Source organism: Malaclemys terrapin, chromosome 8 (assembly GCF_027887155.1).
Source record: "Malaclemys terrapin pileata isolate rMalTer1 chromosome 8, rMalTer1.hap1, whole genome shotgun sequence".
NCBI classification, from domain to species: domain Eukaryota; kingdom Metazoa; phylum Chordata; order Testudines; family Emydidae; genus Malaclemys; species Malaclemys terrapin.
Window position 1 is genome coordinate 30584660 of NC_071512.1, and position 20992 is coordinate 30605651.

General features: G+C 38.2%; 1 protein-coding gene across 1 annotated transcript in view; it reads left to right on the forward strand.

Annotated features, from left to right (window-relative positions):
- Positions 1 to 20992, forward strand: part of DOCK2 (dedicator of cytokinesis 2) — a 500577-nt gene that overhangs the window by 118982 nt on the left and 360603 nt on the right. Inside the window, exon 23 of the mRNA XM_054038081.1 lies at positions 4960 to 5068. Within this exon, the coding sequence (XP_053894056.1) occupies positions 4960 to 5068 (109 nt within the window). The remainder of the gene's footprint in view (positions 1 to 4959; positions 5069 to 20992) is intronic.

The following is a 20992-nucleotide window of genomic DNA, read 5'->3' on the forward strand; positions in this document are numbered from 1 at the left end:
CCATGGTGTACTCTTGCAATCTAGCCCACAAGGGAAAAGAACAACTTCCAAGAGTTGAAATAAATTCAGTCAACTTAGTTTAAAAAATATTAGTAATTATGGCTTTATCTAAGTATAGGAGAGGCAGGTATCATTTTAAGTTCCTTAAATAACTTCTCTAATTCATGCAACTCAGTTCTGCCCTGCTATTCAAGTTCTAATCCAAGAACATGGCTGCATTGTGGCTTTATGATGTGCCCATTTTACCTTCACTCTAAAAATCCAGAATTGGTGTAGTCAAATGTTTTGATCTGTAGGCGGAGCAGTTTCTGGTCATAAAAAAGTTTTCTGAAAGGTTCCGAGGCCATTCTTGTATCTAGAGTTAGTAATATATGGGGTGAGTGTTATGACGGTGTCTAAATTTGCCAAGATTATGTTCCATTTGCAGATGAATGATTGAAACAGAAAGGGTAGCACAATATTTTTAGATTCTGTGTAATTAAAATAGGGAATACTGAAAGGGCTGTGATCCGGTTTACTTTGGATGGTAAATTTTAAGATTTTAATCACATTTCCTGCATTTTCCTTTTTAATTAGTTGTGCTGTGACCCTTACTTCACCCATATTTGTAAAGTGCCTTGAGAGAACTTAGCTGGCTTAGTGACCTCTCTGAACACAGGGCTATTCAAAAAGCTAGCCGATGGGCAGTTTATTTAGTAGCATTATAGATAATTTTACAGTGATTGAAATTTGAGACATAACCTTGTCTGCTCATTGCCATGATGACAGCATTAGGGCAAATCATGGGGGTGATGGTCAAAACTCCTGGGTTAAAGAGAGAACAATGTAGAATAAAATATATTGAATGCACAAATAAAAATGGCCTGAACAGCCTGAAAAAAAACAGCTCTTAAGTGGTCTAGCTTAGCTTCCAGGTCATTCCTGTGATTTCATTGAATGTTGTTCACTGAAGACAGCTGCATAGAGAGAAGCTTGTTTCCAGAAACAAATGGGTTAAACTAGTCTTGTGCCAATAACTAAATACAAACTATTCTCTTGTTATCTAGCAAAATCTCACCTCTTGCTATACAATATGGCTAACACTTAGATGAACATAAGTGGAAGTTGCTGCAGGCTTTCCTAGCAAACAATTTTTTGCACATAGACGTTCTTATTGCTGCTCAGTCTCTGTTGAAGTGGTTATGCTGCCCATGCTATGATTATTGCAAATATTTTTTTACCTTGAAGAATCCATTTCTGTTACCAGTGTGAATTGTTGTAAGACTGAACTTCTTGCCTTTAGATTTCCTGCAGCTAGCTTAGCAGAATTCTCCTTAGTTCTTGAACTCTATACTTTAATTTAAAATGTTTGTTACTCATACGTAAAAGACTGCATTATGTTATTAAATACACCATATGGGGGCTGTTAAAACTGTTTGTGCTTTACTACCAATGCTTTTAATATAATACATGTAAGCAGCATTATTATTTGCGTGGATAGCAGAATGTTAACTGCGAAAATATAAGCTTCACAATTATGATCGGCTGATTATTTCACCTTCCTAAAGGATATAATGCTTTAACGCGTGAGGCACTTTAAGACTGCCAATAGCAACCTCAATTATGTTTTCGGGCTTGTTCATATACACAGAGGTATGGTACTGTTGTCTGGATTTCCTGATTGACTCCACTGTGACTGAAGGAAAGTCATGTAGGCTAGCATTTTTAAAGAAGTCTAATGGTTAAAAACCTAAAACTCAATGAAATTCATTGGGAATTGGGTGCCTAGCTTCTTTATATGTCTTTGAAAATCCAGGCCTAACTATCCCTCAATTTTTCTCAATGTATGGCATATAGATGCTTCAATAATTACCTCACAAGGCCTCATAAATATGACTTAGGCTAGGTCTACACTACCCCCCTGAATCGGCGGGTAGAAATCGATCTCTCGGGGATCGAATTATCGCGTCTCGTCAGGATGCGACAATCGATCCCCGAATTGACGCTCTTACTCCACCAGCGGAGATAGGAGTAAGTGCCGTCGATGGGGAGCCGTGGAAGTCCATTTTGCCAGCGTCCTCACAGCGGGGTAAGTCGGCTCCGATACATCGAATTCAGTTACGCTATTCGCGTAGTTGAATTTGCGTATCTTAAATCGACACCCCCCCGTAGTGAAGACCTGCCCTTATTAGTTAATGGCCACATTCAGTACATTGGGGCTGAATGGGCAGTAGTCTAGTCCATAAGAGTAAACCATTGTGAAGATGGGATTAGAGCTGAGTGAATAACAGATTCTTAAGAACAAAATAATAATGAAAATCCTTTTGGGCCAAACTGAATGATTTTTTTTTTTTTTAGATTTTTGGTGAATCAAAAAGGTAAAAAGATAAAAAATGCATTTCTTGTCAAATGAAATAGTCTGTTAGCCATTAAACTAAATGTTTAGTTTAGATGTTGAGCATTTTTTAATGTTTTTAAATTTTTAAAAATAAAAGGTAACTTCAAAAGTTTCAAAATGGACGGAATAATAGAAACTGTTTGGAAAATATCAAAATGAAACATTTTGATTTTTTTAAATTGTTTTTGACTGAAAACGTGGTGACATTAACAAGAAATTGTGAAATGTTTTGGTGTCTGCATTTTTTTTTCCTGAAGAAAAGTTTTAGTATAAAATTTTCATCAAGCTCTAGATGAGATGTTGTCCTCTACTTGCTGGTCCACAGAAGAAGTGACCCAGAGCTACTATCAACTATGCAAGGATTCTTGTAGAAAAAGTAATAGAAGTCTGTGGTTTTGGATCAGAGTTCCAAATCCAATTTCCCTAGATATGAGAATTAATATAATTGTCTGTTGTCACTAGAACATGGATTGTGAATAGTGGAAGTACACTTCAGATGCATGTTGTCTTATAACATTATTGAACAATTCTATTTAGATTTATTACAGCATAATCTGTTTAAAAATTTATTTGAAAGTGGAAGATTTCCTTGTATCTGAAAGTTAGTAGAAGTTTGGCTATTGATTTAAATGGCATCAGCACTGGTGAAACATGATTTTTTCCACTTATGATGGGCATCAGCTAAATCCTGATTATCTTCTTATAAATGTAAAGGAAAGTAAGCTATTCAGCACACAACTGTTTTTTGGAAGGGGGTAATGTCTGGTTTTTTTTACACTCACATTTCTTCCATGAAATTTAAATGATCAAATACCTCTCTAGAAATTTCATTTAAAAAAAAGATACTGCTTGCACTGTTGATTTCATTTCCTGGTAATCTTTTTTGTGTAAATTTGCTTGTTTTATTTTTTTGAAGCTGCTTGCTGTTTATGGTAGGGACTTAATCTCTTAATCTGTTGTTTTTCAATTAATCTATTTGTGAAGAGAAAGTTTAGCTTTTATACCAAATCATTGCTGATTGGCTTTTGACCAAAATTCACAAAAAAGCCAGTTTTGGAGAGAAATCAAATCTGGAAAATTTCAGTTCCACAGTTGAATTTTTTTGGATGGAAGTTATGAGTGACTGAAAACAGTCTTACATAGCTTTACCTAGTGGTTGCAGTATTGTCCGAATACTACTACTAGTTTGGTTTTTTTAGATAGTGAGTTGGTTACTATGAAGGTTGGGTATACTGGTTTTACAGTCTATAAAATTAGTGCTGATTGGAAATTTAGCTGAAACTACAGTACCTTCTAGACAGTCATGTTTAACCCCCATGATTTAGATTTGGTTGGGACAAAACAGGTTCTAAAATGGACTTGTAAGCCAGCATGGACATGACCAAACTATGTTACATCCATGTTCTAAATCTATGTTCTAGGGTTATATCTATCTTGAGCGAGAACATGATATAGCTAATGCATTTTTGGCCCTGTGTCCCAATTTACTGGACAAAATGTCAGAACTAGGTTGAAAAATCTGCTTGAACATTTGTGGAGGCTCAAGGAGTTCAGTTGCCTTTTTGTAAATGATTTTATACATCATCATGTTCCCTGGATTTGAATGGAGCTGGAAACAGAAGCATCATTATGCATAGGAAAGGACATTTTGGGCAGAATATTCAGCCCATGCCAAAATTAGGATCTATTGATAATCAAAATGGATTCAAGATGACCATCTGTAAGAAGACTTTGGGAAAATATTTGGGCACTTGGATGATTTAAAACTTACATATTTGGTTATTACTACTAAACAGGCTGTGCGGAGGCCTTTGTGGAATGAAGCTGTTATGCTGTTTGATCAGAGAGACTCTTAACTGGGAAAAACAACTTCAAAAGAAAAGCACACTACACTTTCACACCTACGTTTTCTAGCAAATTGTGGTCTTCAAAATGTGTAACAGTGGCTAATAAATAACGGTCTTGAATTCTGATTAGTTGGCACTGTTTGATTACATTTCTATTTGGTGATCTAGGTGGGTCTTATAAGATACCAAACAGTGACAAAAATCATTTATAGGTGTAGGCTTCATATGGTGTTAAATACCACCAACCTAATTGAAGACCAGCATGGAGAATACATAGCACCTTGAAAAGATGAAGCTGCAGTAATTCACTAGTGCAGTATTAATGCTTGAAAATGTAGCCTCCAACATGCTACAATTTTCTCCCATCAAAGATAAATTGAAAGGAAAAATATATTGCGAAACTTGTCATTTTAGTCACTTTTAAAGTAAAATTATAACTGTTTGTTCCCAAACCCACTAGTCAGGTGAGATTATTTATGTCTTTAGCACCAGAAAGTTTTATTCCCTAAAGCCTTTTACAAGAAAAAATTAGAAAACTTTATTATGTTGTGTAAAGCTGAAAAACTCTCCTTGGAACAATGGACATTGGGTACATACAATGGGCGAAATATCTATGTACCTATTATTGTGTCATCTTCTATGTATTTTAATTTTCGATTAACATTGGATTGGGAATGGTTATGGGTATGGCAGTTTCTGCTGCTAAAGCTATAACATGAATTTATCTTTATACAGGTTATATGAAGGAAAAGAACAAACAGAATTTGAGGAATCTATGAGGAGACTCTTTGAATCCATCAACAACCTTATGAAAAGCCAGTATAAAACTACCATTTTGTTGCAGGTTGGTACTTCAGAAACAACAATATGTCTTGTTTATTGACATTGGAGTGGTGGTGATACATTTAGATTATTTATTCTTTACCCATTACATATCTATTCCTTCTTAACTGGCAGAGCAAAGTTGGACAGTTTGTTTAATTACTTTGAAGTCCAAGGTTGACAAATTTAGAGGAAGGCACATGTTTGTTTACCTTTAAAGAAGGTAGCTGGTTGAATAGCTAAAACCTAGATGCTGGGATTTTCCAACGATGCTTTCGGGGGTAGGCCCCCAATTCCTCTTGAATTTCAATGGGAATAGAATACCTAACCCTTAGGAAAATGCAAGCTAGAGATCCTTAAGGTGGTGACTCAAGCATATTAATTAAACAATCTGTCCCAACTCAGTTAGCCCAGACACTCTGATTTCCTTTCCCAGACCTGAGAAAGAGCTCTCTAACTCAAAAAGCTTGTACCATCCAACAACAGACATTGGTCCAATAAGATAATGTCTTACTTACCTTTTGTGTCTCAATTTAAAAATAGACATTTTGGTATCTGAGCTTTTACAATGAGTTATCTAGACAGCAGAAACAACTGACTATAGGTTGAAGGCTTTGCAGTCACGTAAATGTCTGTGACTCTTTATCATCCACAAAGACTCGCAGCTGTGAATAAACATAACATACTTGCAAGAAAATCAGGAAGAGAGGGGTTTACTAAGATATATCCTACTCTGCATAAATTATAAATTAATATGCCCCTAGTAGCAACAAAAATCTGAAGTTTAAGTGTGATCTTATAGGAGGATATATTTGTTTTCAGGCAGGATGGTAACATTAGCATTTTATGAACCCTTTAATGCCCCATTCTTCATACTGTTGAGTTTGATTTTTTTGTTTTGCTTAGTTCTCTGTTTTGGTATCTTTGATTTAAAATACAGTGGAAATGGAAGACTAAGCAGAGAAAATTTGCGGCTGTATTTGATTCATTTCAATGATCCTTTTGGAGTTACATTTCCCCTGATGCTTTCCTTAGAAGAGCACAGCGCTATAAAGGAACTAAAAACATAAATCTGTTTTCACCTAAATAACAACGTGCTTCCAATAATGTTAACGTGTTTGAAAGGAATTCAGGATGTTCTATACCTTATATGACAAATGTATAGATGATTTGCCAGGAGCAGGCTAAGTATTTGGAACAAATTGCATCAGAAGCAGGATACTTTTTGGATTCTAAAAATATCTTTGCAACAAAGCAGTATCCAGAAGTATTCAGTGTAATCGTACTTCAGCACTACATAGTGTAATGGGTTGTCCTCTTATAACACACTTCAGAGTAACAGCCGTGTTAGTCTGTATCCGCAAAAAGAAGAACAGGAGTACTTGTGGCACCTTAGAGACTAACAAATTTATTAGAGCATAAGCTTTCGTGGACTACAGCCCACTTCTTCGGATGCATCCGAAGAAGTGGGCTGTAGTCCACGAAAGCTTATGCTCTAATAAATTTGTTAGTCTCTAAGGTGCCACAAGTACTCCTGTTCTTCTTATAACACACTGTTAATGTTAGAATATGAGGGAGATTCCCAAACCTGAGCCATTCTTTTTGGGTGACAGATCTGAGGAACTGCCCCAAACTGAGGTGGCATTAGAGGAGGTTTTGGAACAAATCGATAAACTAAACAGTAATAAGTCTCCAGGACCTCATGGTATTCACCCAAGAGTTCAGAAGGAATTCAGATGTGAAATTGCAGGACTACTAACTGTCATCTGTAACCTACAATTTAAATCAGCTTCTGTACCAAATTACTGGAGGATAGCTAATGTGATGCCAATTTTTTAAAAGGGCTCCAGAGGTGACCCTGGCAACTGCAGGCCGGTAAGCCTCACTTCAGTACCAGGCAAATTGGTTGAAACTATCGTAACAAATAAAATTGTCAGACACATAGATGAACATAATTTATTGGGAAATAGTCAACATGGATTTTGTAAAGGGAAATCATGCCTCACCAATCTACTAGAATTCTTTGAGGGGGTCAACAGACATGCAGACAAAGGAGATCCTGTGGATATAGTGTATTTAGATTTTAAAAAACCTTTGTCAAGGTCCCTCACCAAAAGCTCTTAAGCAAAATGAGCAATCATGGGATAAGAGGAAAGGTTCTCTCATGGTTTGGTATCTGGTTAAAAGATAGGAAACAAAGGGTAGAAATAAATGGTCAGTTTTCAGAATGGAGAGAGGTAAATAGTGGTGTCCTGCAGTGATCTGTACTGGGCCCCAGTCCTATTTAACATATTCATAAATGATCTGTAAAAAGGGGTAACAGTGAGGTGGCAAAATTTGCAGATGATACAAAACTACTCAAGATAGTTAAGTCCCAGGCAGACCGCAAAGAGCTACAAAAGGATCTCAGAAAACTGGGTGACTGGGCAACAAAATGGCAGATGAAATTTAATGTTGATAAATGCAAAGTAATGCACATTGGAAAAAATAATCCTAACTATACATATACAACGATGGGGTCTAAATTAGCTGTTACCACTCAAGAGAGAGATCTTGGAGTCATTGTGGATAGTTCTCTGAAAGCATCCACTCAATGTGCAGCAGCAATAAAAAAGCGAACAAAATGTTGTGAATCATCAATAAAGGGATAGATAATAAGAAAATATCATATTGCCTCAATATAAATTCATGGTATGCCCACATCTTGAATACTGCATGCGGATGTGGTTGCCCCATCTCAAAAAAGATATATTGGAATTGGAAAAGGTTCAGAAAAGGGCAACAAAAATGATTAGGGGTATAGAACGGCTTCCGTATGAGGAGAGATTAATAAGACTGGGACTTTTCAGCTTAGAAAAGAGGTGACTAAGGGGAGATATGATAGAGGTCTATAAAATCATGAGTGGTATAGAGAAAATAAATAAGGCAGTGTTATTTACTCCTTCTCATAATACAAGAACAAAGGGCCACCAAATGAAATTAATAGGTAGCAAGTTTAAAACAAACACCAGAAAGTATTTTTTCACACAACGCACTATCAACCTCTGGAACTCCTTGCCAGAGGGTGTTGTGAGGGCCAATACTATAACGGGGTTCAAAAGGGAGCTAGATAGATTCATGGAAGATAGGTCCATCAATGGCTATTAGCCAGGATGGGCAAGAATGGTGTCCCTTTACTCTGTTTGCCAGAAGCTGGGATTGGGTCACAGGGCATGGATCACTTGATGATAACCTGTCTGTTCATTCCCTTTGGGGCACCTGCCATTGGCCACTGCCAGAGGACAGGATACTGGGCTTGATGGACCTTTGGTCTGACCCAGTATGACCGTTCTTATAATATCTTAATACCTGTATTGCATAGCATTTAGTTTCTGTGTATTCAAGCTTGTTAGATGGAGATCTCTGGAGTTAAGTACTTTTGAGGGATTCATATTGCACAGGGGCTGCATCATGTAAGTACTTAAACCCATTGGTTAATCAATGAAAATGATCAAAATATATATGCAGGATTTCTCATATGATGAATGGAAGGAAATCTTCAACAAAAGGTGTTCTCCTGTGGGATTCTTAATCCTGGCTCTTTTACTTTGAGATGTTAAAAATCACATCTTTTAAATCTTTTGATACTTTCTAACAGAACTTAGGCTGTTTCAATGAAGTTTCTAATAGAGACATGAACAAAATTTTACAGACGTGATGCCTGACAATGTTTGGGGATATTTTTAGTTCTGCTTGAGTGCAAACATTTTGGTTAAAAATGTTCTTTGTTTTCACAAGAATGAAAAACAGGCTTCATGATCAGACTGAACAACTCAAGTGAATTCCGCTAGCCATGGGAAACTTGTCTAGTTAGCAATTTGTGTCATTCCCAAGATAAGCAGAATATCTTTTGTTCCATGTGGAAAATGGATTAGCGATGGGAATAAGGGACCACTATCCCACATTTGATTAATGTTGGGTTACGTGGGATGGGAGTGGAAGTTAAGACAGAATTTGGTTCTGCAGCCAACTGAGTTACTCATAAAAAAAATAAATTAGCCACACTGCAACAGTGATTTAAAAGATATACATAGTAGCAGTAATATTGCCATACATATTTATGGATACATTGTTCATGTTTAAGAGGATGATTTCCATATACTGTGCTGGAATTTTAAAATTGCACCTGTCTGGCAGAAGAGTTGCTGTCATGCAGGGTGAATACCATTGAGTATGGTTTTGAAAATATAAAAGAATATTTAAAAGTTCCTTTCCCTCAGGGCAGGAGGAATTTTAAGGCTGTACAGGTGTGTATGTACTGGAATAAGTAGGTAGTGATATGGTAAACTGATGGAATGACTATCTGTACTCTGTATTTTTATGCTTTTGTTAGTTATAACAATTTTAAGCATTAATTTTGTCTTTTCTAATGAGTTATATCAAGTATGAAAAAGGTATTTTTTTGTGGTAAAGAAACAATTTCCACATATAAACATGCCTTTTGTTATGTTTAATTATCCTCTTCAACTACTGTATGATTCAGAATAAAAATAAATGCTTTTGTTTTAAGCCCAGACAGAGCAAGGCAGATCTGGTTTGGCTGAGCCCCTGATTTTATCAGAACATCATAGATTCAGAACAAAATTGATAGTTCATACTCAGATTATTTTAAAAGATATAGCTGTCTGGAAGGTAGAACTGCCTTAAACATGCCTAAATCCAATAAATAATGATCAATGAATGAATATTTAAAGAACTCAAAGGGAGAGGTTGAGACCCCAAGGAAGAGAAATGCCTTTTAACTCAGGTTCTGCAGCAAGAAATAAAGTACCAAGTGTATATTAGAAAAGCTAGACTCTAGAAGGGAAATCCACAGCAAATGCATACGTGAACTGACTCAAAATTAGATCAGCTGACCACCTGAATGGTAAAACTAGAATATATAATAAAGGGTGTGGGAATACTACTTTAAATCTCGGTGATCAAGGGTGTTAACTTTTGCTTAGATTTTCCCTGCTCGTGAGAGAGGTGGAAGTGTCAGATTTAGCACTGGAAAAGCCAGTGCCCAGGAGAAATTCTTTCTGTAAAGCTATCTTGAGAATATGGTGAAAAAGAATCATTGGCCTTAAGATCACTCTGGTGGTTGGATCAGTTCCAAGAGTGACACTGCTCAAGAATCCTTGTCGCTCCTGACTTGAAAACACTTCCTGTGAAGCAGCAAAAAAGAATCTAGTTTTCCCATCATTAAAACCAGCTGCTAACGGTGGGACCATTCCTACCAAGGGAGAGTAACAAATAGATGGCAGAGTAGTAGATAATGGAACAAGACTTCCAAGTACATGCTTCAGTGTTAGCCAAAGCCCTGGAAACAACCATCCCAGGGGATGGCCATTTTCCACCAGGGGATCTGGTGTCCACAAAAGATAGGCAATACTGCTCAGAAATTATGCTAAGCTGATTACTGCAAGACTCCACATTATCTATATGCTTGGCAAGAGCTTCTATGGCCTGATGCACAAAACTCAAGGGCTGTTTTCTCAAAATTGGGTGGTTGCAAGTGTTTCTAAATCTCCGTAGACTTGTCAGTCATGGCAGTCATCACATTGGAAAACATGTGTTTCTCTGCCTGTATAAAGGAGACTTATAGCTCCACTCATGAAAGCTTTGACACCTTTCTGTGGCCAGTGTCTGTTTGGAGTGATTGTAAAATGATTGCCCAAAATGCAGAGATGATCAAGCACTCACTTCCAGTAATGACAAGATGCATCAGGAAGGATTGCAAGTCAAACAACAAGTCAGCTTTATTTATTCACCTATAGCCACAACAGATTTACCTATAGGATATAGTATTTTGGCCATCACTTCAATATCCTGGTTTCTTTGCTGACATAAAACCTTTCCTACATTATGAAAGCAAGCATGAGGGCTGGAGTTGACCCATCTTTGGAATCTGGGAAACCACTACATCAGATACTCAGCAACTTTAAATACAATGTTCTGGAATGAAGCAGACTCACAGATGACTAAGATGGTGTGTAGTGAAGGTACAGCTGAGGGACGACTTTTAGGGAGTCTCACACATTTCTGTAGTACTCTTCTAGATGAATCATTTAGAAACTGTGCTAAATTGGTGCTTGTTGCACTTGTCAAAGTTATAGCTTTCCAAAGCAAACTGAAACTCAGTATCTGTGATCAAGACCCAGATAATGTTACAGTATTGACTTCTCTATGCCACTTTGTCAATTTCCCCTGTATATCCTTCACCTGTCAGTTTCATTGTCTCCATTGTGCCATTTCATCCATCTAGATGCTTGTGCATAAAATCCAGACTCCTGGAGGTGGATTTCTTTTTTCAGATATACAGTAATGGCCCTAACTCAATGGTAGGAGTGCTCTTGTTTGTGTTTGGGAATGCAGAGCTGTCAAATTCCCTTTCTAATTGGTTGCCAGGGCAAAAAATGACCTTCAGGAGGTGGATTTCTGCGTTTCTGACAAGTAGTAAATATTGAATGATTTGCCCAGGTTTCTTTGGAGCTGGTTCATTGGTATCTCTTTTATACTGTGTGCATGTTTCCCTCCATTATTTACCACCACCCCACCAACCTCTAATTAAAAGTAAGGACTCTGTTCCTTTCCCAAAAGCTATGGATTACTCCTTTAAACAGCAGATCCCAAGTGACCTGCACAGGTCTCAAGGGACATCCAGGTGGATGCCTCTTCGTCTTTTTTTCCTGCTGCTGAGCCCTGCCTGCTGCAGCTGGCTCTTAGATATCATGGTTCTTCCAGCATTTAGGAGCCAGGTGCAGCATTGGAAAATGTCACTTGCTGCTGGCTGCCCACCAGTGGAGCTGCTGTCCCTAGTGGGAGGAGAGGAGTACACCACACAATGAGGTGACTCTCTTCACTTATGTCAGGATGTGGAGTGGAGCATTGGAGCCTAACCATTTAAAAGTGTCCGGAGGCAGCTTGATTATTTGTTTAGGTGCAAATAAGGCTGGAAAAGTGCCAACAGTGGTGCCTGATTTGTGATGTACAATAGATGATGGCATGGTAATTTTGTTAAACTTGCCTTGACAACAAATAAAATCAGCCTAATAAACAGGGCCCAGGTGACTCTTTAAAATGGTCTTTTAATCTTCTGGGTACTTAGGTTTCATGAATATGTATAAAGAATTGTTGGAGATGAGGGTTATTATGAAGCTAAGCTTGTTAGGGAATAAAGATTGTAAGATAAACGTACCGGTAAGCTGGAGGAGTATAACATAAATTTCTGTAATACTGTGAGGTTTTTCTAGCCTGCTGAAAAATTAACCTCTTAGTTCTAAATGGGCCAAATACTTCTTTCCTACCCAGCAGATGCCAATGACTTGAATGAGGACTTGAGGGTTCAGTTGTGTGTGTGTGTGTGTGTGTGTGTGTGTGTGTACACCACATCATTTTGAAGCCACACTACTGCAACAGAAACATGGAGGTGCCAGAGATACAGTCAGGTGTTCACTTCTGCACACTGTCTGGTTTTCCATACTCAGAGTTAATGACAGCTACATCCTCCCCACTCGCAAATTGTGCAGATGCTTAAAGGAAGAACATGGAAGCAGGTCTTCTGGAGAGTCACAAGAGGCCAATATCTGTAGCAAGGGAGAGCTGCACGCCCTATGTAATGTATAGGAATTGGTTAGTATCATTTTAAATAGTTTGTGAGCCTTCTAGTGGCCTCACTGTCTCCTGTGTTTCAGGAAACCCCCAATCCCTGCCATAGTAGCAGTGTACATATGTAGGTAGATGTTGCATGTTGTATATACTTACTTGGATCCATGTGTTACCATGTAGTTCCTGATTGTTGTGTAAAGAGCAAAAAGGACAGACTGCTGGGTTGAAACCCAGTCTGCGGCTTGTTTTTTGGTTACATTTGCTCATGGCTATTTTTGTATTGATAGATTTGACCTGCTGATGGCTGCCAATGCATTTCTGCTGAGTCATGCTGTTAATTTAGATGGCATATATGGCCCAAAGAGTCAAAGGTGTTAACATAACCCAGTGACTTACTAACACTAAAGCGTTTTAAACAAGGTTTGGGATATGGTATACAGAGACCTCAACCTATTTAATACCAAGGCAAACACCCATTAAAAAACTTGTAAACCTTGAATTAAAGATACAAAAAAAGAAGGGCAGAAATCATTTGAAATGTAAAGTATGGAGCCTTTTATTTTATTTAAAGCGAATTTAGTAATGTTGTATTACACCAGAATGGGGTCGGCTCTGGTGGTTACAGTTTGAAGCTCAACAGAGTGAAAGTCACTTCTGCTACTTGCTTCAAATTTAGACCAAGGATAGTGACCACACATACATTTACAAGTATAACTTTAATGAAAGGTTATGATTACCCCAGCATATAGAAATCCTATGAAGACCTATGCAGAAGTTACAAATATAGTCCATACTCACATGCTTAATGATATTTGTAAGGTCTGATGGATGCCTTGCCAATTGATCGTCAGTAGAGGGACGGTTCCTGCTGGGGTTTTTCCAAAGAGAACTCATTTTACCCAATCTGGGAGCCCTCTTTTATCTTGTGACTCTGACTCCACCTAACATTCTGCGCTGGTGCGTGAAGGTGTCCACCCTCTTTTTTCCTTATTTGTATTGTGTCCCTCAATAATATGGGGATACCCTATTTTTCATAGGTGGTTTGTAGTTCCTTTTATTCTCATTAGCATTTGCGGACATAGTGCGCCTTGTGGTTAAGGCACATGTTAGAAAAAAATGTGCCTCTAAGGCATTTTGTGATCCCAAATTAATCTTGTAGCTAATTTGGCCAGGGTGTGTCTCAGGATTAGGATAAAGAAGACCCAGGAGACTGTGGACCTGGAAGCCATGATGGTGAAGCTCACTCTAATAGCCAGTTTATCTCCCAAAGTATCTTTCTTTTAGGGTCCTTTAAAGAAGTGATGGGCTGTTCCACTCCTATTATTTTGTCCACCAGTTAGGCCTGATATCTGACACAACAATTTTAGTTGACTGATTTCTGGTTCCACACTTCTTGTTTATCAACTCAAAGACTGTGTTAAGATTATGCTTATGTCACTAGGCCTTTTTGTTTGGACCATTTCAGTCTTTGTCTCATATTTGCACCTTTTCCTATCAACATTTGTTTTTGTAGGTTACTGTGACATTTTTTGAACCTAAACTTTATACAGTGGCGCTCCCAACTAGGGTAAATTTGTAGACCGAATGATCACAACAGTTATCCCACCATTTTATAGCCCTGTAAGGAAGTGTGTGTTCCCCTCCCAACCCCATTTTGAGGTTGCTAGCATTGCTAGTGTCACTGTTATACCAATAGAATAAAAACCAGCAGGATCCTATTAAGACGGATAAGGCAAAGATGCCACATTTATTGTAAATGTAATGATAAAGCAAAAGATAAAAGTAAACAACGTTGTTTGACTACTTATTCCTATCACTACTTATTCCTTATATACACACACACACACACACACACACACACACACACACACACACACATATATATAGATAGATAGATAGATAGATAGATAGATTCATTCACACCATCATTCATTCAAGTTCTGTATAGATGTTATAGTTACCAGCCTAGAAGTTGCTCATGCCAAGTTACTGGCCAGGTATCTTGGTCATGAGGATGGAGCTGAGTCTGTGTCAGGTGCACCTGATGCTCCTGGAGGCTGGCAGCAGAACCAGAGACTCAAAATCCTCAGTCTTGAGAGTCCATTCTTATAGGAATTAATTCCTATGTTAGTCTATGGGAGCTGTTTCATCCTGCTGTTGCTGACTCTATCAGCAGATGGCACATTCCTGGGCACATTCCTGGTGGCTCCACACTGTCCAAAGTTTGTGTTTCTCATCCTTCCAGGAGATGGGGTAGATCCCAGTTTCAGGTGGTTCAGGTGATCCACTTTACACATTCTTCGGCCGATGGATACTCCCTTTCTAGGCTGGCACCTCCCTAACCATTTATGTACATCAAGCATTCATCAACATACATTCCATATCTTAACCATATTTTAATTTACTATCTCCACCACTTTTGGGGTGTGTGCTAATTCATTTGAGACTCCCGGCCCTTTAATCACAGAGGGTGGGGGTCTGTTCCTAGGAGCCGTTGCTGTTACAATGAAGTGAAAGTCACTTAACGGCTTATAGTGTTTGTTTACATGGTATCAATTACTTCAAGAACAAAGTCAATTAACTTGTTTGTAAGTTTTACATAGTGATAAAGTATCTTTCACAGGACAGATACAATCAATGGTTTCTACAGACAGTAGCTTACAAGTTTTAACAGAAGACCCAAGAGATTTTTGTACTTGGTGAAACTGTTGGATTTTAAAGTGTGGGGGACAAATTATGGGGTGTTGGATTTTAAAGTGTGGGGGACAAATTATGGGGGGGTCACTGTCACTTGGGGGAATCACTGTTAGTACCTTCTTTAATATCCCTACATCACTATCAGGAAGAGTCTTCATGTGAGGGCTTAAAATGTAGTTGATCCCTGCTTGGCACACAAGGCTCCTTTTACCTTGCCAAGTCTTGTATGCATGGTTGAGAGCTGCAATTTGGTACAGCCAGGAGTGGAAGATTTATCTTTAGGTGGACTATCGTGGCTTGATGTACTGTGCAGTCTTAGCTGTGGAAGAAGTATTTCCTGTTGAATCAATACCATCCTTACTCTTCCAGTTGGCTTTTTTAAAAAGAAAGTTGGCCACCATATTAAACTAAAGTCTCAAATGTAAATGAAATCTTTGTCTTTGTGACTTTTAAAAATCTAGATGAGAACTCAAAGGAATTTCTGTTCTTAGTTCTTAGAATTAATTTTTTAACAAGCAAGTTGGTGCTGAATGTTGGCATACTCTGAACTTAAAAGGGTTGTGTTGGGTCTTGCACTTGAGTGACAATATCTCTGCAAAACTGAAAAAGTATTTGACATACATATTTCAGCTTTGAAGCTCAGTGATGTTTGTAGTTATCCAGGGGATAGTAGTCTGCCACAGAGTCCTAACAAACTGTGAATGCTTGTCGAATGACTAGCACAAAGAAACTTCAAAAGCCCTCTGCTCCAGGCCATTTCTTCTTCTTGGGTCTTTGTAGAGGCGGGAATTGAACATCCATGACAATTAATTCCTATTAATGACCATAATTTCATTGTGCTTTCTAGTCCGTGATGGTCTTGACTATATCTTTTTTTCTACAGTGAAAATATTCAAGGGTTGGCTCCCCTCTTACATTGTACATCATAGTGAATCTATCTTAACTGTCTCCCTGCATCATTCTCATACATAAATTTGTTGTGAAAAAGCTGAAATATTGATGCTGTAGTGGGAATAGTGTATATTTCACATGCTCATCTCATATATTTTGCAATGCCCATGCTTAAGGGTATTGTGTCTAGACTCTAATTACGTGTGGGATAGTTAGAATGACTTTTTCCTTCAGTTTGAAATCAGGTTATAGAAGTCTGACAAATGCAAATTCCAAAAGCTGATGTTAGTAGATGCTTTATCGTGTTTGTTTACTAAGGTTCAGTGATTTGTTGACTGCAGACTTTCTGTTTAAGGAAATGCAGTATGGGTGCTCATCTGAATAAAAAGCTGTAGCCCAAAATTCTCTGAACAGTGTTCTAAAATTACACACAATGTTGATAATTTCTCACCCAATATCAGCTGTGGAATGCTCTTTAAAAAGTTTTCTCTTGCTTCTTTTTAGGCATTAAGGGACTGAAATTAGCATGACCACTTGATGTGTTAAACCCATGGAACCTCTGGGAATTGTAGCTGGAGTCAATGCTGACAGTTTCAGCATTATTTTCCACTCCATGCCTTGTAGGTGAATTGAAGTCCAAACGTAGGTAGTCAGCCCCTGGCAGAATTACACTTACCAGCTGTATTGCAAGAGAATGGGAAACCTGAAAGATAGGGCAGATGGACAGATCTCTCATGAAAATGTTCCTAAATTCATAGCATTTCCCTGTGGATTACTGGATATCTGGAGGCCCGTGTTAATCTCCCCTCTTCCCCCAAACCTGTAAACCTCTCCAGTTTCCATCTGAGGAATGATGATTAGGGAATTCTGTGGGGAGCTTATTCATGAAACCTGCATCCAAGTGCTCTCTTGCTGGAGGGAATCATTTAGTTTGGAGTATTTAATTAAAATTAGAGTTCAAGGTACACATCCTAGCTCTTATTCAAATGACACGTGGGTCTATGGTGGGAGATTGTCATTGGTGGACAGCTTGCTGAAGAAGACCATGTGAGCCCAATCCTGCATCAGATAAAGTAACTGAGTTTTACGGCTGACTTCAAGGAATGAATAATCGGACCTATTTAACGTGACAGAAAATTTATTAGCACCCACTGTTAGAAATTGTAATTCAGTTGCCATCTTGTTCTCATAGCAATATATCAGAACAACTTCACCAAAATCTCAAATATTTTGTTTAAATATAAAACGGGTCTGATTTGTGTTAAAGCAGCGTGCACATTGGACTGTGCTCTTGTACCTTTGGCTTAAATAGTGTTTGTTACAAACTGTCATGATTTAGCAAGAAATCTGCTGGCAGCAAAAAAGACTGAGAAGCTAATTTTAATGAAAAAGTTCCTTACCAAACACTTTGACAGTAGGGTTTTCTCCCCCATTCAAATGCTTAATTTTCTGGGTTTACTGAAGTTGTTCCAGCTTTCCTTTAAGTTCTTAAATATAAAGTGCATGTTTTATAAGGAAACAACCACTTAAAACTTTTTTTGTGGCATGCTCAAGTATAAAGAATTATTTTGGATTTGATGTTTATTAAAATGCAATTGATATATATCTGTACATTCCATTACTTGGGAAGCAATGACAAGGACACTGGACTGGGAGTCAGGATACATGGCTCTCGTCCTGGCTCTGCCAATTGACTCCCTGCATGACCTTGAGGAAGTCAAAGCTCTCTGGCCTTGTCAATGCACAAACTTGCATAGGTTAACCAATCCAGTGCAAAACCCTAAGTGGATAATTTTATTTATTTAGTGGCTTATTTCAGTTTAGTTTAAACCTGTTCCTAATCAATTTAAATTAAACCAGAACAAGACTGGCTTAAGATGAAACAAGTGTCCACACAACCTTTTTCTACTGGTTTAACTAATCATTTTAAAATCACACTATTAAGTTTGACTGATACAACTCTATATAGACAAGCTTTCAGTTAACACTGACATCCCATTGGTTCCCCATCTATAAAATGGGGGCAATGTTTCTTACCTTTTTAAAGATAAGTTAAAAAGTTCTACATGAGTTCCAAATTCTCATTATAAAAACACATTCGCATTTAATTAGTTTTATTTATTAGAGTTTAAATATCCACAGGCTGTATAGTTTTCCTAAAAAGTTATGCTTTTAGTTTATTTCAGATTCTGTGCTTTGTCAGTGTAGAAAGTAAGAGTCAGGATGATGTATGGTCAGTCACTGCTTTTATCAAGGTCTGTGCAGACAATGGAAGTCAGACAGGAATGATTGCTGTTGGCAATGTAAAGAGCAGATTCCACATACTTGTGTGTGAAGGCAATAGCAAATGTTCAATAGTACCCTGTTGAGCGGATGATACACTCTATGTGCAGGTTAGGCAGTTGTTTAGTATGTGTCTTGTTACACAGCAGAGTCAACAGTATGCACCTATGAAACCCATGGCTTTAGGCATATGTTCTGACTCCCTTTCCTATAGCCCAGGGCCTACCGACATCTAGAGCAATTTAGTATGTAAAATAGATCTGCATCAGCTGTTAAGACTGTCTTTTGCTGTAACTTGCTTCTCACCTAAATGATACTAGTAAAAGCAACACTTAGGCTATATCCACACTGGCAATTGAACGATAAAATGTTTGTCTTTCAAAGGTGTTAAACCTCTCACGCCCCACCCCACTGAAACACAAAATTTTTGCCACGACAAATGCCAGTGTGAATGAACAGTGCGTTGTTGGCAGGAGAGCTCTCCTGCCAACAATGCAAATGCCGCTCATTGGGAGTGGACGTTTTTTGTCGGCAGGAGAGCCGACAAACAGTAGCTACACTGCCTGAGTTTTAGTGGCACGGCTGTAATGACGCAGCTGTGTCGTCAAAAGCTGTGTAGTGTAGACAAGCCCTTAGTGTTTCAAAATGAAATAATGCCAGTATTGCCTTTGTAGTTTTGTTCAGGAAGTTGTTAGCCAAAATACCACTTAATATACACTTAGTTCCCTTACTTTGGATTTAGTGTATTACACAATGCAAATTACAGTTTGCAGAATTATTACACAAAATGCTGCCCTTAATTTATGATGGTGGCAGAGCTTGTGAATAACCAGTGTCCATGACTAGTGAACATAGCACAATTAATGAGATTTTAGGCAGGTATGAATGCACTTAAAAAATGAAATGCAGCAGAGTTCATACCAGGTTCTTTGCTATAGATAACTATCTCTGACATACACTATCTTTGGATTATTCTTTTTTATGAAGGTAGCTATCTTTGGATGCAGTCCCTCAATAATAAATGGTGTCACAAACACAAAAGCAGAATTTAACCTCTCATAAATCTCTATACTATATGTTGGCTGACAATGTTGGTGGGGTGAAGAGGAGGAGATGAGAGACCAGAGTGGATGTGCTGGAGCCTTGTACTGTACCTGCAGCACTTTGGTCAAGTTCTCCTTTTTTAACAATTTTAAAGTACACTTTAAAATACTCTCTTTTCTTAAACTTAAAACTGTGCTTTTATTTTGAATTTGTTAAAACTACAAAAGCATCTCTCCACCTTCCCTCCAGCAAGAGGACTAGTGCATCCTTTGGGTACGTACGATAAGTGAGAAATGTATGTCTATCACCAGAAACTATAGAATAGGATAGTTTCCATATCTGAAAGATGCACTAATCCTAGGAGGCAGATCTTAGTATCTATTAGGTTAAGAGGATGAAAAATAAAAGCTAATGCCCCTATGAAGCTTTCACTTTTGAATGGTCATGCATGGTGGTCTAATGTTTGAATGTTTCTGCTCTTTATCATGAGCTTATGAACTATGTGTTGCTTTAAAAATATTTGTTTCCAGAGGCTGAGTATATCAAATCCCTCTTGCAGGAATCTTAGGGGAACTGAACAATGTGGGTTTTGATCTTCTCTTCAAGGAAGTTGATGTTAGATGTTGGTGATTACATCAGACATACACTATTGCCCACCAATGTGTGCTATTGCCCACTCGGGAGGGTAGTGTAGCACATGTGTAATTTGTCTCATGACTAACTTTTACCAAGTTTTTATTGCTTGACAAGCAGAATAGAATAGAAATCTTACAAGATGAAATTCACCTCTTAAGTAAAAAGCCTGAGTCCTAGAGCTCCATGTCAGTAAAGTCTTGAAAGATGGATAGGGAGGAGACACAAAACTTCATCCCTTCTGCAGGGTCTGCAACATCACAATGACTGTTACTACAGCTTGTGGGCTGGCCAAACAACTGCAGCTCATCTGTGCAACCTGTCGGGTACACTTGTGGGGGCTGGATTGGTGTAACTGAGGATCCTGTGGCCTCTGGCTTGTGCTCTGCTTGCATTACTGTAAAGCCACCTTCTGCTGTGGCAACATTAGAAACTCTGTCATAGGTGTGCATAGTGTGTGCAGTCCACTCCATGGCTATTGTGCTTCCAGGCCCCTTGCATTATATCACCATAAGGCATATGTGTTACAGAAGGCTTTACTCTGGCCCCCTGCACCATGGAGAAATTCAGAGTATAAAGAATTGACATTTCAGAGCAAGGTAGAGGAAAAGTCCAAGTTCACTTCAGTTCATTGAAATGTGTGCACTCCTTCAGTTCCACTAGTGAAACCATTCTTGGGGAGAGGGTGGAAGGATTTCATTATTGGCCAAAACCTTTGGGTTTCTGAGAGCTATGTATTGCTATTGCATTGTATTAATTGTACCTTGAG